The following is a 27,935-nucleotide window of genomic DNA, read 5'->3' on the forward strand; positions in this document are numbered from 1 at the left end:
CTGGATACACAGGGCTCTGGGGGAGAAACATAAACTATGTAGAGCAAATCACGGATTCTCGAGCAAGCATAAGCAACATGCGGAATGTTAGAACCTGATCTACAGCTTCAGTACTGAGTATTTAGATGTGTTTAAGGACTGACACATCCTTAGCAAATGGCAGTTAGGGTCCTTGGAAGTAATTTTTTGCTGTAAACACGTAGTTGACACCCAGCAGCTTAGGTCAAATTTAGTAGAATGTTTTAGCTCCTTTTTTAATTGCAGAGTAGAATTCCATCCTTTTGGACCTTCAGATATGAAACGCAAAGTAGGTTGACCAATCCTTAAGTTTAAGTGCCAGTAAATGGGATATGGGCGGATTGCTGGTGTTGCAACTTATATCTCCACATGTTGAATTAGATCCAACAAAGCATTTATGTGGAGGAAAGATTGTTGTGCATGGACCATGACTTTCTTCTGCCCCCACCCCTTCCCACTGCAACCCCAAATGTCTTTTTAGACTGCTTTGTAGGTGAGAAAGTTTTGTTCTGTGGTCAGAAATCCATCCACAAAAATGCTCCATTGCATCCAAGTCAATAATTTGTTCTTTAGCTGCATGATACTTTGGGGACTATGAATGAAACAGCCTCAGACCTTTTCCTCACACCCATGTATGCAAACACAAATATTTCTCTTTTTGAGCACTGAAAAATGCTAAAAAAAAAATTTCTGTGTTCTCTTAGCTTCACTGTTGGCCTTGAGATCCCTCCCTGAGTTTAAGAAGAAAATGGTATGGACAAGGGCCTATGGCTGGTAGCCACACTATTTGCCTGTGGCCCAATACTCAGAAAATAGCAAGAGAAAGGATAATAACTGAAGCGTCATGTTATGGAATTTGTGGTTCCGGAGGAAGATGCTTCGCACATACTGCCTGGGGAAACATCTGTGCAGTGGTGAAAAGCAAGCACGCTTCATGACTGGACTTCCTTGAAGAGAACTTGTGTCTGAACTCTATCTTGGGGAATATTAAAGTGGAATGAGCATTTACAGACAGTGCTATGATGGTTTTACGATGCAATGGAAAAAAATCTTTCTGTGATCTGATGGCAACATTAAAAAGAAACATAGCCTGGAAATCTTGACTGTACAATACGTGTTGCACTGGTAAAGGTAAAACAAAGGGCATTCAGTTTACACAACCCAGCTTCCAAACATTACACTCATAGGCTCCAGCTACACATCTAAACTGCACAGGTTGAGCTCATCCTATTTTTTAGAAAGCCTACTATAGGCTGATTCCTTACTAGCTTTCCCTTACTTATGTGTGCCTTATTTGGAGACCTTCAACTTTTATGGCATCAATCTGAAGTTAAATAATTTGATTCTGGTTCTAGATTTAGGGAAAGAAAGCTATGGACCCCCTAATTCAGCCCACATAAAGGCTTTGTTTCCAGAACATCTTTGAGAGATGTTAATGGGTCTTCAAAGATCTCCACAGGGAGGCAGTGTGGCATAGCAGTAAGACTAGAAGTGGAGTTCAAGTCTGTACTTTGCTGTGAAGCTCCTGGGTGGCCTTGGGATGGCCTTAGCCTCATCTACTACGGAGGATTCTGAGGATAAAATGGAAGAGAAGAGAATCATGTATGCTACCTTTAGCTTTCTGGAGGAAATGCAAGATAGAAATGGAGGGGATAATAGATTTTGTCTAGCTGCTAATTCAATCAGTATATATTATGACCTTCAGTGAATCAATAGATTTTTGTTTGTTTTACTCTTATTTTCCCACCATAATGTTGCACTTTTGACTTTCATGCCAATAATGCACCATATTTTAAAACTGTAACCGGTTTGGCGTAGTGGTTAGGACTGTGGACTTCTAATCTGGAGAGTCGGGTTCGATTCTACGCTCCCCCACATGCAACCAGCTGGGTGACTTGGGGCTCGGCACGGTACTGATAAAGCTGTTCTGACCGAGCGGTGATATCAGGGCTCTCTCAGACCCTTTATGCATGGCAGCGGCTACTCTGTGCTGCCGCCATGCCGTTGCATCCTGCCCTGCCGTTTCCTGTGAACACACAGGAGGCGGGGCGTGCGGTGCTGCTCTGGCGTAGTGTGCTTGCATGCGCTTTGCACCGGGGCCAGCAGCAGGAGCCAGTGGGGGGGGAGATGGGGAGGGGCTGGAGGGAGTGGGGGGGCAGGCCCCCTCCACACACTTTGGCGGGGACAGGTGGATGCCCCTGCTGGCTCCGTGGAGCCCACGGGGGCATGCGGTCTCCCTACAGGGACACCGTAGGTCAGGACTGGGTGGGTCGAAAGGCCCGTGCTGGCAATTATGCACAGGTGCCTGCAGCTTCCAGGAAGCTGCGGAAGTTCCCACGTTTCTATAATGCGGGCCTTCCATGGCCCTGGGCCGGGCTGGGCCCTGGATGGCGCTGACGTCAGGCATAATCGGGGATTTTCCCTGAAGCCCTGTCGCCGCCACTTCAAGCATTCTGGCCCATGCATAATGGATCTCCGCCTCACCTACTTCACAGGGTGTCTGTTGTGGGGAGAGGAAAGGGAAGGCAACTCTAAGCCACTTTGAGACTCCTTCGGGTAGAGAAAAAGCGGCATATATGAACCAACTCTTTTTCTTCTTATACTACTATCATATACTTTACATCTAGTCTTGCAACAGATTGCACACTGCTTTGTTTCACATTTTCCCCATATTTAAATACACTAAATTTTTAAACCCAGTGTTTGTTTAAATCTTCTTACTGAGATATAAAATTAACATTGGCCCCTGTTCAACATTTATTTCTATAAGCCTTTCTTACGTATTGCGTAGGGTCCAGTGTTACACCGCCCCTAATGGAAGGAGTGATTTTTGCCAGCTCCCTTTTTTACAACTAACCCCCAGTTTGGCCCTCTCTGACCATTAAGGTCCTCCAGGAACAACATTTTGGAGAACATTTTGGGCTACAAAGGGCTGGGGAGCTGAGAAAGTCTGGGTCTGCTGACAAAAATCCCTTCAAACTACAAATTACAGCTGGATCGAAGCCACTATGTCCATTGGCTAAAACCATTGAGTTATAACATTCCCGTTCCTGTGGCAAAAGTTAAAATAAACATTCCAACCCTAAACATTTGCATTGACATCTCTTGCCAGTGTTTATGGCGTAACTTTGTCCTAGTTCCCAGTGAAATCTGGACTTCATCACTTCAGCGGTTGATTGGGGCTTACATGATGGGGGCTCCCTTATGGGGAAAACAAGATTTTTACACATAGAAATGTAGAAAAGTAGCATGACAGGAAGAAGGCGGACTATAAAACCATCCTCCCTAAGAACTGGGATTCTGTTTTGGAGGGAATGCTTTGTAAGGAGGAGGAGTAGCATTCAATCGTGTCAGCCCTCCTTTGCGGGAATACCTACACCTGTAGCAATTAAAGCAGCTCAGCCATTTCAAAGAGATCTTTGCAGTTGCTTGTGCTGATGCAGTGGTAAGCATTCCTCTCCTAAGTATGTGTTGTGCGTTCAGTGCCATCAAGTTGCACCTGAAGTATGACAACCCTCAGAATTAATGACCTAAAGGTCCTATTGTTAACAGCTTTGCCAATGGAAGGCCGTGGTTTTCTTTATTGAGTCCATCCATCTCATCTTGGGTCTTCCTTTTTCCCTGCTGACTTCCACTTTTCCTAACGTTCTTGCCTTTTCCAGTGACTCTTGTCTTCTCGTAAAGTGACTAAAATATGGAAGCCTCAGTTTAGTTCATTTAACTTCTAGGGAGAGTTCAGGCTTGATGCAGGATGATCCTGCATTTGAAAACTGGATCTAACCAGTCCTGGGAAATAAGAACTCGGCATGCTTGGAAACACACTTCTGAAGGGAGAATGAGAAGAGTGGGATTAGGAGCACGTAGGTGGTGGGCAAGAGATAGAGAGAACCATGCCACCTGCTCTTGTAGGTTTTAAAACAAATGCTGCTTGACTCTTTGCACTGGTTTTTCATGGGTTTTGGGCAACACTGTGGCAAGACCAATAAAATAACCAAAACACCTGTATTAAAAGTCCTGTGTGTGTATATCACTTTTTATGAACACCTGAGCATACTGTGATTTTACAAATCCCCATTTCTCCCTTCCATTGAAGCAGGTCCTGCTACTCAGCAGCTGCCTTTGTAAGGTAATAACATTCCCAAGTCATTCTGCTTTTCCACCTGGTTTTTGTACTGCTTTATGGTCCTTTGCTCTTCATTTCTGTGCTGTTTATTGACCTATGTTAACATCTGGAAAGTGCTACAACTATTATATATATAATATTATATATATCAATCAAGAAAGTTGGCAAGCTGCTCTCTGTTAAATTAATTTTTCCTCAGGCAGCTGTGTGCTCTGTAGGCTCTCCCATTTATTTCTCCCTTGATTTTTCTGTGCATTAGCCTTCTGGACTATCTTATTTATTCTTTTATATCCCGCCTTTTTTCTCCAGTGGTAACTTAAAAGTGGCTCACATCATTTATTCTCTATTTGATCCCTGCAACAACCCTGTGATGTAGGTAGGGCTGAGAACATCTGACTGTAATTAAGCTGCCATGGAAGATTTGATCCTAATCTAATGCTCCAGCCGCTATACCAGGCTTTTTCAACCAGGGTTTTGATGGCTCTGGAAGAGTTTCCTGAATGGGTGTGAGTTAATGAATTTATAAATATATAAATGTATTAAACACTGATTGGGTGATATGACCATGGACATGTCAACCCACCCTCCCCTCCCAAAATAGAGGGGGTGGGAAAGGGAGGGGCCCTGGGTAGGCATGTACATAGCCTGGCTTCCCAACCATATTCTTCATGATCACATCACTTCTGGGGGTTTGGGGGTTTCTCGAAGCCTAAAAAATGTTTCAGGGAGTTCTCAATGGTAAAAAAGTTGAGAAAGGCTACACTATACCATGCTTGTTCATCTTTTGAATTATGTTTGTTGCCTGAATTATATACTAAAGCGACAACCTCAGCTAAGATCCTTTAATCATGAAGGTTTTCAGAGTACTTCATGGTAGTGCTAGTTAGTAACACAGAACATTTCATAGGACAACTTTTAAACATTGTTGAGTGAGTATAAGAAACGTGCATGCAAGAGAGGAGCCTCCGTGTATACATGGAGCTCCTGCAAATGGAGCTTCCCCACTGCCTTTAAGAGAGGCAGCAGATCATGTACTCCTTTGACTTGAACAGGGGAGCTGTTGCAAGCAGTCCTATGCTGGTAAAGAGTCACTGGAATTTGGTGACTTTCCTTCCTATTTGTTTAACAGCCACTAAGCCCAAAAACATGTTCTAAAAATGAAGTCGTACACTCAGTTCCAAGTTCATCCCTGTTATGCGCACATGCTTAATTCATGGAGCCATGATTCAAGTGAGAGTGTGGCATCACATACTTCTTTAAGCTGCCGATAAATAACTGTCTCTTTATTGGCTGAAAAACATGGTTGATGCTTAGTTTTCCAGGTGTGTTTGCCAGCAGGACGCCTGAAACCATTTTCCTGATTGCCAAGAAAAAAACCGGTGGCTAGCTGCTTTTCACTTTGCCACTACAGCTTCTGAGGTGAGCGTTCCATTCTGTATCGAGGTGTTGGACAATGAAGCACATACCTAAATTCAAAATACATGTTTTAGGTGCCAGCAACATAACACTGAGCTTGCCCCCTGAGCTCTTCCAATCAGATCCAGCTTGTGCCCTATTATGGATCTCTGTTTCTCCTCCGCCCAGTTCCAGGCCTTCTTGATGGCTGGGTCAATTTTATGGACCACTCTACAAGAGTAGGGAGAGGGTATTATCTTTACCACCTTTCAGTACAAGGACTATGTCAGATGACTTTCTGTTGGGACCTGGTTATAGTTTTGGGGAATAGTGTATGGTTCCCATGTGATTGAGACCAAATGAATGTTTATTTGCTGATTTCAGTGTATCTTGTCTGCTGGCATGTTAGTTGCCTTAAGTTTGCAGAGAAAGGTGGAGTGTGCATGTTTTTATAACGAGTGTATTTGTACATTAGGAAATTGCTCCTAAGAAACCTATCTAATATTTTTCCCCCACCCAATATACTGCAATCTGTTTTAACACTTGCTTAGCAGCCTAGAGCTGGCCTTCTGGACTGGCTTGCCATATATCCCAGCGCCAGTGGGAAAGAAGACTAGCAGAAGCTTCTGTCTCCAATTGTCCATTGGAGATCCCTTAATACTGGGGATCAGACAGGAGGACAGAAGTAATGTGATGGAGGAAGAACATGAAGTCAGACAAGATTTGAGCAAATAACTGACTGTGCCAGAGCAGTTCCTAGTTGGGAGACTGGGCTGCAATATCCAGATTTGTTGGTCTCACTAGAGGCATCTCTGTTCTGTACTTACCTCCAAACAACGTTATCATGTACATTTTTAGTATATAAGGGAAGTAGATGGGCACAGCAAATGGCAAGGGCAGTTTGATGGAGTAAGTGCCAGAAGTTTCAAAGTGAGGCAGTGATTCATATATAGCAAATGCTGAGGAGAAAAATAAATGAGTAGTAAATAGAACACTTCTAAATTTGCCAGCGTCCTTAATCTTAGGCTTCTGCATATAATGAAAGATTGCAATGTGCTACAGTGATTCCCAGTGTGGTACCCAAGGATAACATAATGCACACCAGTGGGTTTCCTATCAGCTCTTCATCCATGAATCTTTCCCCTAAATAAAGAGCCAGTACTGACTTTCCTTCATATGATTAGAAGTAGGAGGTGCTTGAGGAGAACCCATTCAGGAACAGCTGGCTCCATTTTAGGAAAGTCTTTGGCTTACAACCTTCCAACTTGTAAAACGGAGCTCTTCCATCAGGCATTTGGTTGAGGCCGGGCCAGGAAGATTGGCTCCCTCCCTACATGGGCCTATGGAAAAGCTGTTGCCTGGATACTCTTGGAAGGTACCTCCTGGAGGGCCAATGGTTGTGCTTGGGGGGGGTGGGGGTGGGAATGAGGGAGTATCCCGGCGTAGATAGGGTTTTTACGCCATCTGGGGTTTTTTTTATACTTGGTTGGGTATTGTTTTATGTGGGGTTTTAAATCTATGTAAACTGCCACAAGCTGGCTGTGCCGGGAATGGCAGTTAAGAAATAAATAAGCAATGTTTGGCCCTTGGGCTCCATTGCAGTCATTTTGTGATTGTGCGTACAGCAGCCATTTTGTAAAGGTATTCAATCTTGGTCAACATTCCAAAACTGCCTACAGACTCAACAAGCTTACTAACCCCTGCTGTACAGCACCCCACAACATTAGGCACACATATAATTAAGACAGACAAGGTGTTTTGGGTTAATTGGCCATTCTCTCTAGGCGCGAAGGGGAAAGGTCTTTATTTACATAGATCCATTTGTCAAGCATAATGAAAAAACAGCTAAAATTTCAACTGTAAACGGAAAAGTTGATTTAGCACAGCAGAATAGTTTGCATGGAGTAGCAAAAATAAGCATCTATCAAATACATAGCCCTTTCATTTGCAGTCATTATAAATTTCAGAATACCCAGGCTGCAATCCTGTGTAAACTTATTTGGAAGTAAAACCCAATCTGATGAGATATGCCTCTGAACCAGGGTTGCTGACTTCAGGATGGGAAATTCCTGGAGATTTGAGGAGGGAGCCTGGGGGGTCGGGATTTGGGAAGGAGCTCAAGAGGGATATGGTGCCTCATAGTTCTTCCTCTGAAGCTACCATTTTTCAAGAGAACTGGAGATCAGTTATAATTCTGGGAGAACTCTAGGCCACACCTAGAAATTGGCAATTCTGCTTTCAGTAATGAGTTGTGGCTTAGACCGTTTATGCACTGGGAACTTCGCTGTCCCAGCTTCAGTGCAGGAGCCCAAATTGGGGGTGGATGAGGCACACTGGGCCAAATGCTTCCCTGTGTGGGTGCAGGAAGAGGTGGGGATACCTGCCACAACTAAAACTCCAGCCTGCAGCCCAGCATGAAACCTCCAGTGCATAAATGGTCTTAGTGACACAACATCTGCTCCACATGCAGAAGGTTCCAGGTCCAATCACTGACCTCTTCAATTAAACAGCATATTGCAGACTTCTGCCTGAGACTTGAGAGATCTGCTGCCAGTCTGAGTAGGCAATACTAATATTGATGGGCCAAGGGTCAGATTCAGTATGGCAGCTTCATTAAACAGACATGGGAATGGGCTGCAAGACTTGCTTGGTGGTGTGTAGGGCCTAAACATTCTTTAAAAATACTAGAAATACCTTCAATCAAAGTTGTAAGTTAACTGTGGACAATGAAGATTGATATGCCATTTAAAAATTGTAATAATGATCAGATTTATCGATCTTTTTACCTTCAGCCAACACTGATAACGGATATAAAAGAATCCATAGCACATAATTTAGTTGTGTCAGTCCTTGGAAGTGTATTTCTATCACGGCTAGCATGCAGTATGTATACCTAGAATATAACAAAGAGGAAGCTGTGAGATATTGCTTTGAAAGCCAGACAAGCGGAGCTTTGTCTGATGATAGACACTGAAAGCATTTCTAGAATCTAGATGGTAGGCCAGGGCACACCAGAGCTGTCTTCTCATTTTCCCAGGAGCCCAGAGTACAAGGCTATTTAGATTCTTGAGATGGTCTGGTTTGCACCCTGTTTGTTTAACCTGATTGATATGGGGAAATTGCAGGAAACTGGAGATACCAGTTAGTGCACATTCTTCCTTGGCTGACCAATAACCCTCTCCTAGTGCAGAGCTTGGTATCTACAGAGGCTAAAGTAAACAGATTCTTCAGCATCATTTCTCATTTCCTGAGATTCTTTTTCAGACTCTCTTTTTCTTGTTTGTAATAATGTTTCATAAAAGAGCCAAAAGGGAACACATATTGCAATTTGCAAAAAGATAGTGAATGTTAATAGGTAAGCCCAATTTCTTGCCTTTTCTGCATTCTTAATTCTTGATCTCTGTAAGAATAAGCTTTCTTGATAACAGGATAGGAAAACGATACCCAACAATTTCTGTGCTGTGGGGCCAACCAATGGGTGAAAGTCTACAGGCATGCCTTGGGAGAGCCCTTGTGGTTAGCAGCAGCAGCTTCTAATCTGGCTACATAGGTTTGATTCCCCACTCCTCCACATGCAGCCAGCTGGGTGACTTTGGGCTGGCACTGATAGAGCTGTTCTAACCAAGCAGTCCTGTCAGAGCTCTCTCAGCCCCCTCCTACCTCTAAGGGTACCTGTTGTGTAGAGAGGAAGGGAAGGCAATTGTAAGCCACTTTGACTGATTGTGCACGGCGGCAGCTACACCGAGCTGCCATCATGCCATTGCGCTGGAGCCAAAAGCCCCGCCATCCCCCGATTATAAACAGGAACAGAGCTTCCAGGGCGCACGCTGGTTGCCCCAGCGCAAAGGCTCCGTGCAGGCAACGTGGAGCCGGAAGCATGGGGTGCGCACTGAAATGCCGGCAGTGGCAGCGGAGGGGGGGATAGACCCCTTGCTGCATGATGGTGGGGAGCAGCATGCTTCTCTCCCACCATGGTGGGGGTGGGGGATGCCCCTGTCAGCTGCCAGGAGCGAGAGGCATCCCTGCAGGGACGCTGTAGGTCGGGGGAGGAGCTGGGCATGAAGGCCCGAGCCAGCCCTTGCCTGCGCCCACTGTGCTCCCCAGCCTGGGTCGGGCCAGGCCTCAGATGGTGGTGACATCAGGCATAATCGGGGATTTTCCCCGAAGCCCTGTCGCCACCATGTCGGGCTTTCTGGCCCATGCAGAATCGGTCTCTGAGACTCCTTCAGGCAGTGAAAAGTGGCTATAAGAACCCACTCTTCTTCTTCTAAAGTTCTCTGCAAGGAACTTGCAATGTAGCTTTGAGTCTCCATTGGAGAGACAGGCAGGGTGTAACTGAAGTAAATAAATACAATGCACACTTGCCGATCTAAACCATAAGCCTGGCGGAAGAGCTCCGTTTTGCAGGCCCTGCGGAAGGATGGCAAATCTGGGGAGGATTCAAGAGAAACATAACATAAAGCTTCTGTGGTAGGTTAGAGATAGAGACTCAAATTCACCCAGTGACAAATCTGAGCCCTAATTCTCCATAATCCTATATGACACATTGTCCACCATATTAGGGTGTCCAAAACTAAGTTTGCACAAGAGAGCTGTTGTTCTATTCATGGAGAGCTGGTTCTCACATGTTTTCCATGTCAATTCATCTCAACTGACATCCCAGCCTAACACTTGGAGAAGATTTTGAATGGCTGAACTACTCAGTTTATAATACCTTCTTTTAAAAAGAAAGATGTGCAAAGTTAGAAACAAATATTCTCTTTTTCTTAAATCGGAAAGTTTCAGTCAATGTTTCTCAGTTTTCTACCTGATTACATCAAGGAAGCTCCAGAGAAAAAATATGAGGCACACCACAGATTTCCCTTGAACTTCTTCTTGACTGGCAATCACAACAAATAAGATTATGATTTTTTCTGTAATCTGGAAAGAAAGAACAGTGAAGGTAGGTTTCTGCCCACACAGCCTGTTTCTATTCTGCATATCAGAAAGGTTGCCATGAGACAGACTTTCATAAAGTATGCTGAGGGAGGGTTCATAGAGTAGAAGCAGAACAACCATTTGAAGATGTTGAGCCTAGACTGTAGTAGGAGTCTGGTCATTGAGCCTAGACTCTAGTAGGACCACTGAAGACTGTTGAAAAGGGAAAGGTCATACTGGCCTAACATACTATTATTATTATTATTATTATTATTATTATTATTATTATTATTGTATTTATACCCCTCCTCCCCCCGAAGGCTCGAGGCGGCTTACATAACCCTGTCCCCTAAAACCATAAAATAACAATGAGATCCGATAAATTTACAATAGTGGCAACAACGATGGCTTAATCTACTCATTTGGTCTCCGCATCCTCAACTACAGGAGGGGGGTGACACTCTCTACCACCAGTTTGTGGGGGGGGGGCTGATCTTCTTTCCGCCCGGCCTCAGTTATAAGCCTGGCGGAAGAGCTCCATCTTACACGCCCTACTACAATATAACTAACCAGTTGTTTCATTTTAAAAGCCTGAAACCATACACTCATTAGCAGTATGGACAATGTTTCCTCCTTCAGCCTAGTATGTAACAAGCATTACAGTCGTAAGCACAGTTACTGCCAAATCCATTGATCACACTGGGAAAAGCTTCTACATGGAGGAATAATTGACAGTAATTATAAGTGAAACTGGGTCATTCTGAATTTCCTTAAAGTAGCACTTGAAAAGAGGTTTTGTTGGTTTAATAGCAAGGAGAGAGGTGTCTAGACAGTCTAAAGGTTGTCTTACCTGAGGCATTAAATGTCAGATTACAATAAATTCTGAAACGTTGGTCTTCCACAACACTTTGGGGAGGTGCACATGTGGAAATAGTCCTTTCCAACCTACAAATAGGGTTGTCAACCTCCAAGCAGGTCTGGTGATCTGGAATTACAGCTGATCTCCAAAGGTCAGTTCTTCGGGGGCGGGGGGGGGGATGGCTTTTTTGGAGGGTTAACTATATGGCATTATACCCTACTGCAGCTCCCCTCCCTTTCCCAAACTCTGCTCTCTCTAGGTTCCACTCTTAAATACCCAGGAATTTCTTAGCCTGGAGTTGACAACCCTACATTCCTTATTGCTTGCTAAGGCTGCCGTTTCTGGGTTTGGAAGTACCTGGAGGATTTTGGAGCCTGAGGAGGGCAGGGTCTGGGAAGGAACTTCAATGAGGTATAATGCTATAGAATCCACCTTCTAAAGTGGCCATTTTCTCCTGATGAACTGATCTTCATTGGCTGGAGATCAGTAGTAATCCCAGGATATTTCCAGCCTTCATCTGGAGGCTGACAAGCCTACTTTATTGCATAATCTCTGTGGTATGAGAACATGAAGGAGTGGAACTCCCCGTTAGTCAAGAGCTCTTCATTCTAAGATCTGATTTAGACTTTGGCCTTGGGAAAAAATATAATTTAAAATGGGGTTGGGCCATCTTGTCTTGTGAGCAGAATTCTTATAAGATGAGCAAATGATTTTTGTTTAGTCAATTATGATTAATTTTTGTTTCCCCCGGTATTCTGCACGTAGTTTTCAGAATGAAAATACCAAACACTCCGTAATCTCTCTATTCAAATATACATTTCTTAGCCCTCTTACAAAAAATAAACCCGAAATTGGAAGCATGTACAGTCATTGAAAAAATATAAACAAAAAAAAGTGTCATTGTGCCTTCATGCTCCAGTTCTTCAAGATCACAGTGGAATTTCCACTCTCGCATACGGCTTCCACCCTGTTGGTAGACAGCAGTTCAGGTTCTATAATGCCACTTTGTGGTTGGAACACAGTAATTAAGGAACTTGAACTGATTTATGCTAAAATATCCTATCAGTTTGTCAATCACTCCAAATCATCTGATCTCTCCTACACACTGCAGTTCTGCCTCAGATATATAGAGAAAATTCTTTCCCCCCTCTCTCTGACTCTTGAAGTGAAAAATGAAATTGAGACAGTGTGAAATCCACACGGGCTAATTTTTAAATACGGAAACTGCATCAGAATGGAAAGGACACCCCCTACGCCAAATCACAGAGCATTACCCAGGGCTTACCCAGGCATTGTGATGCTTGAAGAAGAAAATCCAGACCAGGTCACCCCCCCCCCCAACACACACACACAAACACACAGTTAACAAAATTAAATGAATGACACTGTGATATGATTTGTGCCCCCACTATGACTCCCACCAACCTAGAGAATATTGCCTTGTTCCTTTATATCAGCGGTTCTCAACCTTTTTGGTGCTGCGACCCCAACTTCGGTGGCGGCGGACACATGAGTGGGTGCACATGCAGGCACACAACAATCGAGACGGCATGGAGATAGCCAGTACCGTGGCTCCACCACTGGCCGCCTCCTCCACTTGCCTCCACCCGCAGCCGCCACCACCTCTCACCGCCGACCCCCACTGCCAGCAATGGGGCGGACCCGATGGAAGGGGCCAAGCGACCCCAAGGTTGAAAACCACTGCTTTATATTATTGTTATAGTTATTATTGGATATATTCCCTGCCGCTATCAGCAAAGCCATCTCACAACGGGTTACATAAAGAAAACATCCCACATATATAAAATTAAAAATTAGAATCTTACTCAACCCCTCAATACAAGAATAACCTGGTGGCAAAAAAGATCCCCCCCCCCCAAGTTCAAATAGTCCCCTCTCCATGCCTCAGGGAAAGTCAGGGAGGTGCCATCAAACTGGTGAACCAATGCAGCTACCTCAACTGCACAATGAAATGCATAACTCTAACTGATTTCATGGTATGCAACACTCCACTAAACAGAAGAAAACCCATTTACTTAGCTGGATTTTCTCCATATTTGGGGCTAAGGATCCATCCTTCATAAATGTTCCCCATAAGACAAAGAGTATGAAGGATAAACAGTGGAAATTGATAATTATAGTTAATTGCACATATGGAATAACTACTTTAATTCCCTGAAGTTTATTATTTTGTGTATCTTTTGTTGTTACCTGCCCTAAGCCAAATGGGAAGGGCAGGCTATAAAAATAAATTATTATTATCTCTCTTACAAGGAGCTCAGGGCCGCATGCATAGCTTTCCCCTCCTCCAGTTTATTCTCATGACAATGCTATGGCGAAGGTCAGGGGTAGTCAACCTGTGGTCCTCCAGATGTTCATGGACTACAATTCCCATGAGCCCCTGCCGGTGTTTGCTGGCAGGGTCTCATGGGAATTGTAGTCCAGTAACATCTGGAGGACCACAGGTTGACTACCCCTGGCGTAGGTTACTCTGAGAAGGGATGACTGGCTCATGGATGACATGTGAGCACCACATGCCTCTGGCATTTATACATGTTGGTGGAGACTAAATGTCACAGCAAGACGAGAAAAGCAGATGTGCTTAGCTTGTGCCTACATTCTTACCACTTGTGCACAGCACCTGAAGCCCATCTAGAAGCCAATCTAGATCATTTGTCTCCAAGTCTGTGGTGCTGAAAAATCATTGGCATTTGTTAAAGTGAAGTTTCCTCTTCTGGACGATAGGAAAGACCATAAAGGCTGGCTTGCAATGCTTAGCCATCTTACCTGATGAGTACTACACCATGTCATAACTTGCATGTGTGAAAGCGTCATCAGCTTCACATGTTTAGCTTGAGCTGCCACAGGCTGAGCATGCATTTATGAGCCATCTTGAAAAATTAGTTCACCCAGGATAGGATTATTTGTTTCAGTCATTAAAAAACACATTGTGCAATACAAAAACAAATAAATATGACTGAAGTACCAGATATCAACCCTTTGAATGCTGCATACCTGTAAAAGTCTTGGGAAAAAACGATCTTTTTCAATGCCAAGAAATATATGCAAGAGCTCCAGGACAGACAATGACTGGCAAATACGCATTGCAAGTCCAATAGAATAGAAAGTATCTGCCACGGAATCTTAATGCACAAGGGGGAGGGGGAGATAAGAAGGAAAAAGAAGTATTTAGAACTCATCTTCTCTTTGCAATTCATGCTCCCCCCTCCCTCCCAGGAAGTGAATAGTGTTCCAGTTTTCTACAGGCTAACTTTTTTCAAGGATTTCCTGTGGTGTTGCAAGTTTGGCTAGAAGGCAAAGATTAAATTCTGAGCCCATCCCATGCATGTTTTACAGTGCATGAGATGGTGATAGATCTGTCTGTGTAACAGCACATGGAGGTCTGAGTTTTCTGACAGCGTAGAAACTCCATGTGAGGGTCATCTGGAAGCACATTTGTCCTAGATGTACTGACTAAACCAGCCGCAACCCCTTGGCTAAGATGTTGACCAACCCAATACAGAGGATATTCCAGTTGGAATTTTGCATGGCTTGGCTTCTTCCTTGTTGTCAGATCATGGCAATACTATGACAGCCATGAGATGCAAGATTTGGGTCACATTTGAACATGGCCCTAGGTCTAACACCACTTTTCCTGTTGTCGTGGCTATTAAAATATACTTTGAGTCATTCCCATATTCCAGGGATCCATCTTAAAACCAGTTTAACTCTGTCAGGAGGTCCAGCAAGAAGACTTAGTTTGGACAGCCATTTTGAAGTTCAGCAGAGATTTTGGAAAGCATGCCTGATATTATAGCATGCTGTCTTGGTGCTTGCTGCAACATTCCCATAGGGCCTTCACTATTTATAAATAGCAAGATTAACATGACGGTTAAAGGGATGTGTGTGTGAGGGACCACATACAGGCTTAAACGGATGTGGATTTTTAGAGCATCCCAGTCTCTCATCGGTGAAGTGATTTGAGAGATCCATCAAATTTTGAATGTTCCGAATCAGCCTTCCCTCCTCCTCCCCAGTCCTATAGTTAACGATGGGCTTTGCATGAAAAACAGTGAGAGGAAATAGGCCTACCTTCCCCAAAAGACAAGAACCTGATGATCATATTGGTAAACATCCAGGAATGACCACAGAACTGGATCAAGTAATAGCTGAAAATGTAGTAGGTGTCCATTGCAACAGCTGTAGAGGATAGAATGAAGGATTCAGGAGCAGGACTTAATTCAAAAGAAATTCCATCTAAACATATGGAAGAAGTTCCTGACAGAGTGGTTTCTCAGCGGAACAGGCTTCCTTGGGAGGTGGTGGGATCTCTATCTTTGGAGATTTTTAAATGGAGGCTGGATAGCCATCTGACCGAGAGGCTGATTCTGTGAAGGTTCAAGGGGGTGGCAGGTTACAGTGGATGAATGATTCGGATGTGAGTGTCCTGCATAGTGCAGGGGTTGGACTAGATGACCCAGGAGGTCCCTTCCAACTCTATGATTCTATGAGGTTCTATATGGACTATAGTCATGAGAGCTCACTGTGCAGATATTTTTCATGTCATGGACTGTGTACACCAGAGACAATAAATCGCTCACTATGATGGGCAAAAAAGTGAGCATGGTACTAAAATCACAAACAAGATTTACTTGAGCATGTTTTGGATACAAGGACATGTATCACTGGTGATACTAGAACACACTCTGCTCATCTCCTGATTCATGTAATGCTTGTGACCAAAAGCCCCACAGATTCAGAAGGATCTTACTGCTTCCCACCATTACCAGAGGCAGATGAGTGACATGGGATATTGTGGTTCTTTTTACAAATGTCCTTCCCTTTTATCATTCTCATGCAAAAACAGCTGTGAGATTTGTTTTTGTTTTAATTTTTGCTGATGTGTGACATGGACGCATGCTGGTAAAAATAGCTGCTGTTATCTGGGCCTTCCCATTTGTGCTTCGCTCTGTGATGAGGTAGTGGAGTGAAGGCAGCACACTAAAGACATGAGCCTGAAAACCCACATGCACAGCTTCCTCCTAGCTTGTGGTTACAAAGCTAACAAACTGCAATTTGACCTTTCACCCATCCTCCCTAAAACCTGAACCTGTGGGTGCCATTTCCGTGTCCATTCAGTTGAGTGGAATTGGCTGTGAATGTTGCTTTACCCCCCCCCACCTCGAGATCAAAGGCCTGCATACATTCAAGGATATATTCTTTTAAGAGGATTTATTGTAGTTATTTCTCTTTTTTAAAAAGCTTTATTCTTTGAACCAGCTTGGTGTAGTGGTTAGGAGTGCGGACTTCTAATCTGGCAAGCTGACTTTGATTCCCTGCTCCCCCACGTGCAGCCAGTTAGGTGACCTTGGGCTTGCCACAGCACTGATAAAGCTGTTCTGACCAAGCAGTAATATCAGGGCTCTCAGCCTCACCTACCTCACAGGGTGTCTGTTGTGGGGAGAGGAAAGGGAAGGCAAATGTAAACTGCTCTGAGACTCCTTCGGGTAGAGAAAAGCAGCATATAAGAACCAACTCTTCTTCAACTGGAGCAATGTTATAACCAGATTCAAATCAATATTCCAATATTTGTGAGGTGATTGATATCTCTCCCATTTCTTCAAGCAAAGTGTTAGTTTCTACTAGTAAAAGAATTAATCACCACAGATCTAGAATTCAATTGGGACCCAGTGCAGTTGTTGGGGAGTGGGCTGGATGTGGGACTTCTATGGTGTTCTTGTGAGGACCCTGGCTGCAGCATTTTGGACCAGGTGCAGTTTTTGTGTCAAGGTTAAGGGTAGGCCTTCATACAGCAAGTTGCATAAGTCCAGTCTAGAAGTGCCTGTCACATGGATCACTGTGCCCAGGTGTTCTGTGGCCAAGTAGGGCGCTAGTAGTTTGGCTTAGTGCAGGTGGTAGAATGCCAGCTGTGCTACTCTTGTGATCTGTGCCTCCATAGAAAGGAAGGCATCCAGGATCTGGTCCAGGTTCCTTACAGAGTGAGCCACTTTATGGGCAATCACGCTTTCTCACTTGGACACTTCGTACCCAGCCATAGGACTTCCATTCTTGAAGGGCTCAGCTTCAGGTGACTGTGCTTGAACCATATCACCACTGTTTCTAGACATCTGGCTAAAGATTCTGGAGGTGAATCAGGGCAGCCATTCATCAGGAGGAAGAGCTGGGTATCATCTGCATATTGATGGCAACCCAGCCCAAACCTCTGGACCAGCTGGGCAAGGGGGTGCATGAATACGTTAAATAAGATCAGAGAGAGGACTGCTCCCTGTGGAACTCCACATGTGAGCTGATGGCAGCTTTATTGCCTCTCTCCAATTGTTACCCTTGGTTCACAACCCCAGAGAAAGAAGATCAGCCACAGGAGGGCTGTCCCCCGTATCCTGATGTTGGCGAATTGGTGAGTTAGGAGCTGGTGGTTGACTATGTCAAACACTGCTGTGAGGTCTAATAGTCTGAGCAGTGCTGACCTGGCTCGATCCAGCTGGCAATGGAGGTTGTCCATTAGGGTGACTAGCACTGTATCTATGCCATGGCCAGATCAGAAGCCTGACTGAGATGGTTACTGATTTTTCATTACAAACCAATGATCAACAAACCCCAACAATCATGACTGACAACCCCCAGGTGGTGGCTGAAGATCTCATAGGATTCTACTTGATCACCAGGGTGATAGAGATCAGTTCACCTGGAGAAAATGGCCTCTTTGGAAGGTGGACTCTATGGCATTTATTGACGTCCTTCCCCTTCCCAAACCTCACCCACTCAGGCTCCACCCCCCCCCAATATACAGATATTTCCCAATCTGAAGGTAGTGACCCTACAACAAGCTCCTCTAGGGAACTCAAAAGCTTACTCCCTGTTTTGTGATGCCTACATGCTTTTGTAGAAGAACCCAGGCTATTTGGTTCCCCCCCTCCCCAGCAACCCTTTCAGAAAAGTCATAGACACTTTGGGGCAATTGTCAGTCACTACACAGGATAAACACTTGGAAAGCCAGTCAGGAATGCCCAAAAGAACATTGGTTGGTCTTCCCTACCCTACGACACTTGGCTAGGAGAATAAAATGAGCAATTCTACTGCTCTGAGCTCTTCCTTTGAGAAGTTGAGCTGGGTATCAAGCAATCAGTTGTTACGGCTCAGTCTACCAAGAGGAATCTGAACACCACCACAGACGGTACCATCCACAGTTCTGAAATTAGTCACCTTGGTGAGTTTATCTTATCTCAGATCAAGAGATGAGAAAATTATTAACCAAAACCAGAAAGAGGATGTTTCCTTTCTCTGTGAAAGTGCTCTTTCCTTGGGTATGCTGGGCAGGCTCCTCTACTGAACCAGCCACCTCAAAACAAGAGACAGGAAAGATTCCGGCCCCAAGAGCAGCTTTTCAGAACTTCCACCCTTACCTTTGTTTAGAGGTTCCTGCTTCGTCTGCTGCAGGGAATTGGAGCCTTCAGGCTATGCCTGTGTCTCCGCCTCACCCTTGCAAGAATCTGCCAGAGAGCTGGGAGGTTCCCCCCTCCTTTCCTTCCCTTCCTCTCTAGCACGTCATGGAGAGCGGTCTGATATTGCAAAAAAGGGCTAGCCTTTCCTAAACTGAAGAGAACTCAGCAGAAAATGCTTTCAGTTTTCTCCAGCTTCTGAGCAATAATAGATTTTAGGTTCCATGCTGCACTCCTGCCTTGGGAAATGTCCACCTAAAAGTTGTACAGTTTCATGGAGAGGCTGTAGTTTAAAAGCAGACTCTTTCAGATGAACACTTTACAGCATTGCAGAAGCATGATTACTATTCAGACCTCACCCAGGGGACAGTGTTGTACACAAACAGCACCAGCAACACACCCTCTTATGTGAAGGGAGTGTAGTGTGGTTAGATCAGGAATGGGAAATCAGGGTTTATATTGGGGTTGTTATATCTGTGGGTTCAAGAAGCACAGACACAGCTAGTGCATTTCAGCTTTTTATTTGACCCAAGCAAAACTCTGATCAGAGTTCCCCAACCTCGCCCAATATATAAAGATCCTGAACAAAAGGATCTCTCTGCCCTGTAACCTCATTGGTCCTAAGTGGAGACTTCCCATTGGATCTTAACTCTGGCATTTCATTGTTGTGATCCTTGTTTCCCAATGACTGTTTTTTATCTCAAGCTCCCAGTCTGGTGCATTACGATATCAGCTTGGATCTTGAGCTCTGGCCCTCTGAGGAGCCACACACACAACAGCCAATCCCTAGTAGGGGGCTGGGGATCCCCTTGTGTTAGGCTCTCAGCAAGTGGGGAAACTTACCAGGCATGGGGAGAGAAGAAGCCGGAAGTAAATGTAGCATGCTGACATCACCCAGAAGCAACACAGGCACATGAATGACATCGAGAGTGGGGGTGGGACACACTTTGTTTTTGGGGCAAAACTCTATGGTAAGAAGCTAATTTTACCATAGAGTTTTTGCTCAAAGTAAGAGCATTGCCCCCTGATATCTCCCATGTCACTTCCAGGTGATGTCAGCACATCACATTTATTTTAGCGCTCATCCCTGTTCCCGGAATGTGACCCCATCCTCCACCAGCAGCTCTGAGGGACCGGCAACCCTCGTTCAGATTCTCACGCTGTCACTGAACTCACTGAGTAACCTCAGGCCAGACACTCTCAGTCCAGCCTATCTCACAGAACTGATATGGAAAGCAATATCAGCTGTCCTTAGGATGCCAAATCTGGGTTGGGAAATACCTGGAGGTTTGGGGCTTGTGAAGGAAGGAGTTTGGGAGGAGCAGGACCTCAGCAGGGTGAAATGCCATTACACCCTCAGAGGTATCTATTTTCTCTGGGAAAATTGATTTCTGTGGCCTGGAGATTCCAGGAGATTGCCAGGTCCCACCTGGAGGCTGGCAACCATAGTTGCCCTAGTCTCCTGGGAAGGGGAGGATAGAAATCGAATGAATAAACACCTCCCCAAATGGCTTTAAATATTTTACCTCAGTAATCCTTATATCCAGCCTGGGGTCTGGCAGGTCTGCATTATAGACTGAGACTGAAAGAAGACCATTTTAGATTGTAGCTGGGGGGGGGGGAGTTAATATCAGGCATTCATATGGTGGGTGCTTATAACGTAATGGAAGGCTAATCAAACCCTAACCACGTGCAGAAGACTTTCCTGTTTCAATTGAGGGGGGGGGGAGAGGAAGACCCGAGTTCAAATCGATCTGAATTCAACAGGATTGACAATGGAATAAACAAAGTAAGTGCAGACTCTGCCCTAGCCTCAACCCAGGCCTGGGCCTTTTTGGTCCTGGCCCCGACCTGGGGGAATTAGCTCCCAGGAAAGCTGAGGGCCTGACAGAGGTGGCAAAGTTCTGCAGAGCCTGTAAAATGGAGCTCTTCTACCAGGTCTATATCTGAGGTCAGGTGCCTAAGATCAGTGAGCCCCCCTCAGGCTTCGCTATTCCATCTAGCATACCCTTTTTCAGGTGACTGCAGGAAATAGGAGGGATCTTGCCATCTTAACTTGGTGGGAAACTGCTGTTTTGGGTTTGGGATTTTATAGGGACTTTTATTCTTTGTAACCCACCTTGAGTCCATGGAGGAAAGCAGGATATAATTTAATAATAAATAAATATAAATAAAATCAGGGCTCACTCAGCCTCACCTACCTCACAGGGGAGAGGAAAGGGAAGGGGATTATAAGTCGCTTTCAGACTCCTTTGGGTAGAAAAAAGCAGCATATAAGAACCAACTCTTCTTCTTCTTCTTCTTCTTCTTTTTCTTCTTCTTCTGCCATGGAGCTGCTGGTCCCACCCAAGCCATCTGCCTGTCTCTGCTCCATTTTAGGTTTGTTTAGAGGAAATGACTCCTTGTTGACCTTTGGAATTTATGCATTTACTATTTTGTAGGGTTACCAGCTCCTGCTTGGGGAATATCTGGAGATTGAAGCTGGATCCTGGGGAGGCGGGATTTAGACAGAGAAGGGACCTCAGCAGAGTATAATGATATAGGGTCCAGCAGGCTCTATGTAGTCTGGAGACTAGGGTGTAAACTGCACAGAGCTTTTATTCTAACCCCAGATCGATTCAGTCCCTGCCCTCTACACAGAATGCGATTTCCGTTTGGATTTTGGGCGATTTTAATTTTCCTTCTGCAGCAAGAAGGATTGATTCGGAGTGACCCTACCTTTATTGTGCGATATCTCAGACCGCTTTTAATCCTGAATATCCATTTGCTAAAGAAAGCTCAGTGGTAGAGAACCTCTGATAGGCTACACCTGGTCATGTGACATGCTGGCTTTAAAGGAGAAGCCCCTAATTTCTCTCAACTTCTGTCGGTCCTGGATTTTTCCTCCCTCCTCTGCCTTTTTCGATCCTCTCTCCCTCCCCTCCAAGAAAAGAAAGAGGCTCCCTGCCTGGCTCCTCTCCCCCCCCCCCTTCAAGAAAAGAAAGAAAGAGGCTTGCCTCCCTCTCCCCCCCTTCTGAGCCTCCCTAACCACGTGCAGAAGACTTTCCTGTTTCAATGGGGAGGAGGTGGGGAGAAGAAGACCCTAGTTCAAAGTGATCTGAATTCAACAAGATTGACAATTGAATAAACAAAGTAAGTGCAGACTCTGCCTAGCTATGATCCCAGGATATCTCTGGCCCCACAGAAGCTGCCTCCCAATTGGCCCCTTCCCATTAACCCCAGTCCTCAGGGTCTGCTGCCCTGGTCTGGTCTGAGTTGGGAGGGGAGGGCAGGGCAGGCAGTACTTGGTCTCCCTGGCTCAGCCGGGGGGCCCAGAGAGAGAGGGTTTAAAAAAAAACAGCAAAAAATGGAGTCGGGTTCAGGTATCACATACCCTAGGTATGCCACTGTCCACATGCATCCAGCTACCTTAGGGTAGTCACAGTTCTCTTAGAGTTGTACTTGCAAGCAGCTCTCTTAGAGCTCTCAGCCCCACGTACCTCACAAAGAGAGGAAGGAGAAGGCATTTGTAAGCCACTTTGAGACTCCTTCAGGTAGTGAAAAGTGGGGTAAAAAACCCAAAAGCTCTTCTTCTACCTAGACATATGCTTAAAGTTCCTGTTAGCACAAGGAATGTCTTGCACAGCATTTCACAGTAATGGCTGCCAAACCAATTGGGTAATATTTCTTCAGATGCACATGACCATCTCTCTTTTTAAAATGAGGAACAACACAAATTGCCTCTGTGGTCACACCCCAGTTCTCTGAGGCCAAGTCTGCAGACATTAGAGCAGGGGTAGTCAACCTGTGGTCCTCCAGATGTCCATGGACTACAATTCCCATGAGCCCCTGCCTGCATTTGCTGGCAGGGGCTCATGGAATTGTAGTCCATGGACATCTGGAGGACCACAGGTTGACTACCCCTGCCTTAGAGAACAGGGTGGCCCACTAGAAGTCAAAAGAGTTACAAAACCCAAGAAGTAGATAGTCCAACCTCCTTGTTTGGTAGTACTGCCACCACCTCTGAATAGGTCCCTAGGCATCCAAGACCCTGAGGCAGTGCTGAAGCTGGAATTTACCAGGGAGCTTGACCCTGTTCAGGGACAAGTCCCACAAATCAAAAGGCTTGGTTGGTAGTATGGTACGAGTTAGGCAGGCTAGGCTTCGACTTAGCTTGTCTCAAAATCATATCACAAAGTTCTAAAAAAATTAATTGATATTCATTAAGGTGCACAAAATATAACTTATATATACCAGCAGTGAGAAAATAAGAACGTTGTACAATATTTCTGGCTAACACCTGATACAAGAATGGCAGAATGACAAGATAGAATTTCAGAGTCGCAGGTTCACAAGGCAGACAAGGGTTCCCCCAAAATCTGAACAATGGGATGTTACAATAGAAAACCTTTATGATTTATTCCCACGTGAGGTCTTGGGCACAGAAACCAATCATATCCAAATTAATAATTTATCAATTAACCAGTGGGGTTACTAATGTCAGGGTAGAGGAGCCAATCCTGAAACAGATGATGTAATGTCAACTCATCTCACTCAAGGCCCATTTCTCATAACAAGCTAATTGGGAACATCTGAAGCCAATTGTCTTATCAGTAGGTGCGGACAGTGTTAGGCTTCTCAAGGCCACAGGTGCAACTAATTGGCACTACATTCTTACGCTATGAGAAGCAAAAAACTTTCTCATGCGGCCCACTAAAGATTTTGCAGGGCCGAAGCCTGAACCAAAGCTTCATGAACAAGATTTGAAGCCACTATTTCACTACAGCCTCCCCTCCTTGGTCCCTACATGGTTGAGCAGAGAACAAACTCGGTTCCCTCAACAGTAATCTCTGTTCAGGAGAAGAAAACATGCACAAGCTTTGAAAGCTGAAGGGACTTTATGTCTCCTTGAAATCAATAGGTTGATGTACAACCCCACCCTTACAAGCACCTGAACATCACCTTGCGACTATTAACTGCTTTCAGCAGCACCCTTGAATGAATTTAGCTATGTAGTCTCCTTTTGCCCTCTACTGACCAGTTTGGGAATACCATTCATTTGATACAGGAAAGTTTTCAAAATGCGGGTTTAAGGTCCAGATAGTTTTGTGAAGAGCCAAACACAGAGAAAAAGACGTATCCAATGGCAATACAATAAATATATTCATAAAAGAAAGAAAAGTGCCCTTTTTTGTAGTTTTCCTTATCTGTTTATTCTGTAGGACTTCTGTCAAAACGGAATCCAGGTAATAGGAGGGCAGGATGCTGTTTCTGTTGGCTGCAGAGGAGAGGACATGCAGTAATGGGTTTAAACTACAAATACAATGATATAGGCTAGATATCAGGAAAAATAATTCACAGTCAGAGTAGTTCAGCAGTGGAATAGGCTGCCTAAGGAGGTGGTGAGCTCCCCCTCACTGGCAGTCTTCAAGCAAAGGTTGGATACACATTTTTCTTGGATGCTTTAGGATGCTTAGGGCTGATCCTATGTTGAGCAGGGGGTTGGACTAGATGGCCTGTATGGCCCCTTCCAACTCTATGATTCTAATATCTGTTTTCAGTGAGATTCTTTCATCAGTGACAAGTCCTGAACATTAAATAAGAATTATTATTACAATATCAAAATAAATTATTACAATAAATCCAATAAGTAAAGAAAGCTCTGAGTCTTCAATATTTTTATCAATTTTATAGGTATGAAGTATTTAAACCTGCAAGTATAATACAAATAGTATATTAATCATTATTAACCTTAAGTCTAAAATATATTAAATTGTTGATCCCTATCATACTTTACCTTGTGTATAATCATAATGTAATGCTGGCCACAGGCTACCATAGGTATGGGGAAACCGGTCTGTATTGACAGGTTCCCAAGTGACTAAATTGCTACCACTGATGAAAGAATCTCACTGAAAACGGATATTACCTGGATTCTGTTTTGACAGAAGTCCGACAGAATAAACAGATAAGGAAAACTACAAAAAAGGACACTTTTCTTTCTTTTATGAATATATTTATTTTATTGCCATTGGATAAATCTTTTTCTCTCTGTTTGGCTTAATTATTAGACCGTCCTTCTTATACTCTTGTATGAGTTTTGTGAAGAGCATCAAATAGTTCAACTCTTTGGGAGACTGTTGCCATCAATGGGGGGGGGGGGAATGAAGCAAGAGCCATAGCCCATTATGGAAGTATCATTGCAAAATACTCCAGGTATTTTGCAGGTCTCTAGAAATAAGACTCGCTTACCTGCATATATGATTTAGAAAGTGTTTTGTTGATTTACTTAACATTATTTGTAGTCTACCTTTCTCACAAGAGCCTCTTGTGGCACAGAGTGGTAAGGCAGCAGAAATGTTATCTGAAAGCGCTGCCCATGAGCCTGGGAGTTCAATCCCAGCAGCTGGCCCAAGGTCGACTCAGCCTTTCATCCTTCCGAGGTCAGTAAAATGAGTATCCAGCTTGCTGGGGGGTAAATGGTAATGACTGGGGAAGGCACTGGCAAACCACCCCATATTGAGTCTGCCATGAAAACGCTAGAGGGCATCACCCCAAGGGTCAGACATGACTCGGTGCTTGCACAGGGGATACCTTTACCTTTACCTTTTAAACCTTTCTCACAGGGACTCAAGTTGAATGACACAGAATGAGCCAGATACAATCCCCCCAAATATGGGACATCCAGTAACCAATGCGTCTGGAATTTAGAAGTCTGGAACAAAACAGAAAGAACTGAAGCCCAGCATAACTGTTCACAAACCAAATTAAGGGGCACAGAAATGATGTAAATAGGATCCTATTTAACAGCAAGCTGTACACAGCAGTATAGATAATGGTCTTCAACCATGGTCTTTATCCAAGCAAGTTTCAAAAACAGTGCTGCCCTGTTACTTGCAAAGAAATGCCATCTCGAATAGTTCAGTTTTCCATAGATATATAAATATATTGTATAAAAGCATAATAAGCACCTCAGATGCTTTGTGTTGTGCATGGAGAGCCCAACCCATAGTTTGTGGTGTTTTAACCTGTCAGACAGACAGCTTATTCAGCCTTTTGACCCAGAGAGAAATATCAATAGGAACATACAAAGTATTGGATAATCGAATTTAAAATACAATAGTCATTAAAATCAAATGTGATAAGATATTTAGATCAACATTTAAAATGCCTCCCTTTAAACACTTACAGAACTTGGTTACCATTTGAGAAATATTTGGGCCCTTAGCCATAGTTTTACTATTTTCCCAATGTTATAAGTGGCTATGGGTATTAAGTTGATGTAACGTGCTAACCAGGGTAAAATTAAACTATTCCTAATACTGTAATACAGAGGGCAAAATAATAACATGTGGGCTATTGGCTTGATTTGGTCGATGTTGCAAGGGCTTCGCTCCATAGCAGGGGTAGTCAAACTGCGGCCCTCCAGATCTCCATGGACTACAATTCCCATGAGCCCCTGCCACATGGGAATTGTAGGGAGGGCTGCAGTTTGATTGCTCCATAGGCTGCTTTTGAAACCTGCCCTCAAGTATGGCTGATGGAGATGCATTAAAGTGCACTTGAGAGAAGGCCCAGTGATATTTTGCCATGGGAATATTTGACAGATAAGCTGGGGCCAGTCCAGACCAACTTTTCAGAGTATTATACAGATTGGGAAGTATTGCAGTTTTCTCCTGAGATTCAATATCAAGGAGGCGTTGGTGAACCACCACTTTAGCTGCTTTAAAGCCAAGTTCAGCTAGGGCTCATTCCACGCATGTAGGATAATGCACTTTCAATGTGCTTTTGCAGCTGCATTTTCCTGTGTAGAACAGGAAAATATTTTTCTAAAGTGCATTGAAAGTGCATTAACCATTGTGTGCGGAATAGGTCCAGATATACTCGGTCAAAGCCTATAGTATGGACTTTTTAAATGATTTTAATATTCCAAGGGGAGTGTGTGGAAACTGCTAAGAACTTTGGGATGAACCCCTTTGGATGCAAGTGGACTTTGAGCCAATAAGTGAGCATGGCACTGTGCTTAGAGTGCTGGACAAATGTCTGGGAGACCCAGATTTGATTCCCTACTCTGCCTCGGAAGCTAGCTAGACGCATACATTCAGCCTAACCTACCTCTCAGTAATTGTGAGAATAAAACAGAGGAGAGGAGTGCAATATACACTCCATTGAGTCTCTGTTGGGAAATGGTAGGGTGCAAATGAAGGACGTGGATTAATTAATAGTACAGTCGAGGTGTGGGGCAAAAAGGTACTGTCCTCTGTGTATTAGTCTCATCTACCCTAAATGTCCACTAATGCCCTGTTCCTAGAAATTCTCTGTTGGATAAAACCAATATTAGGGGGAATGACTTTTTCTGGTTCTCATCTCTTTCAGTGAAAAAAGGTTATTTTTTTTTTAAGAATATGTCTAGCAATATACAGGCTTGAGCTACGGTTTGTGAGTTAGTGTGTCGCAGTTGCTTTAGTGGCAAATTCTGGTGTAATAAAATTTTCTCTTCCACGTTCTTTCCTTTATCTCACTTTTATCTGGCATGTCGAGCAATTTGAAACATATAAAACGAATTCAGAACGGTAGCATTAGCAGCCTTCATGTTTAGAAATGTTAATAGGAGTATTAATACCTAATGAGTCATCATCACGGAATTGCAATCACATGATGCCTTCCTTTCAGAGGCTGGTCTACCCAGACTCAGCTCTCACAGACAAAGGTACCCTGAAAGAGCCAGATCCCTTGTGGAGGGAGTTGTGCCACCTGATTCCTTCTCCCCATTAAGTGCTTCCCTGCAGAACAGGGACAAGTCTGTCCTCTTCTGCCTGCATCTTTGACTAGGCAGTGGAGAAGCCACACGCATGCAGCAGCAGTTGTTCCCAACTTCTTGTGAGAACTACAAGCCTCACAGGAGATGCCTCAACTGTCTCTGATAGGCCTTCCTAGCTTCTGGCTCTTGAATTGTTGCTAGGGTTGCCTGATCTCCCCAGCTACAGGTGGGGGATGAGGGGCATATGGTTGCCAACTCCAGGCTGGGATACTTTGGGAGATTTAGGGGTGGGGCCTTAGAAGGACGAGGAATTCAATGGAGTACAGTGCCATAGAGACGGCCCTCCAAAGCATCTCTTTCTCCAGGGGAACTGAACTCTGTAGTCCCGATAAGCTGAAATTCTAGGAGATCCCCAGGCCTGGT

The 27,935-nt window shown here is 44.3% G+C and overlaps 2 protein-coding genes across 6 annotated transcripts in view; one reads left to right on the forward strand and one right to left on the reverse strand.

Moving 5' to 3' along the window:
* The window catches only part of FOCAD (focadhesin), a 214,120-nt gene that overhangs the window by 148,735 nt on the left and 37,450 nt on the right, over positions 1–27,935 (forward strand). Inside the window, exon 44 of one of the 5 annotated variants that reach the window (XM_077345183.1) lies at positions 723–1,115. The exons of the other annotated variants lie outside the window; for them this stretch is intronic. Coding sequence (XP_077201298.1) covers positions 723–796 — 74 coding nt within the window. The 3' untranslated portion in view covers positions 797–1,115. Of the gene's footprint in view, positions 1–722; positions 1,116–27,935 lie in introns of those variants that run through there. 5 annotated transcript variants of the gene reach the window in all.
* On the reverse strand, positions 4,969–18,992 carry HACD4 (3-hydroxyacyl-CoA dehydratase 4). Its single transcript, XM_077345197.1, has 7 exons — positions 18,737–18,992; positions 15,405–15,512; positions 14,328–14,455; positions 10,344–10,456; positions 8,323–8,429; positions 6,364–6,495; positions 4,969–5,607 (listed from the first exon to the last, which is right to left on the reverse strand). The coding sequence occupies exons 2-7, from the start codon at positions 15,502–15,504 to the stop codon at positions 5,525–5,527; spliced, it is 663 nt and encodes a 220-aa protein (XP_077201312.1). The 5' UTR covers positions 15,505–15,512; positions 18,737–18,992; the 3' UTR covers positions 4,969–5,524.

The sequence above is a fragment of the Paroedura picta genome, chromosome 7 (assembly GCF_049243985.1).
Source record: "Paroedura picta isolate Pp20150507F chromosome 7, Ppicta_v3.0, whole genome shotgun sequence".
In the NCBI taxonomy this organism is placed as follows: Eukaryota; Metazoa; Chordata; class Lepidosauria; order Squamata; family Gekkonidae; genus Paroedura; species Paroedura picta.

What these genes read in the sequence shown, in the direction of transcription:
- HACD4 (XM_077345197.1), bottom strand. Translation starts at nt 15,504, where the DNA reads ATGGACACCTACTACATTTTCAGCTATTACTTGATCCAGTTCTGTGGT. An exon ending in GTTCTTGTCTTTTGGGGAAG is followed by an intron (nt 14,456 to 15,404) that starts GTAGGCCTATTT and finishes TTGTGCATTAAG; the next exon opens with ATTCCGTGGCAGATACTTTC. An exon ending in GTTATCAGTGTTGGCTGAAG is followed by an intron (nt 6,496 to 8,322) that starts GTAAAAAGATCG and finishes TTTTCTCCTCAG; the next exon opens with CATTTGCTATATATGAATCA.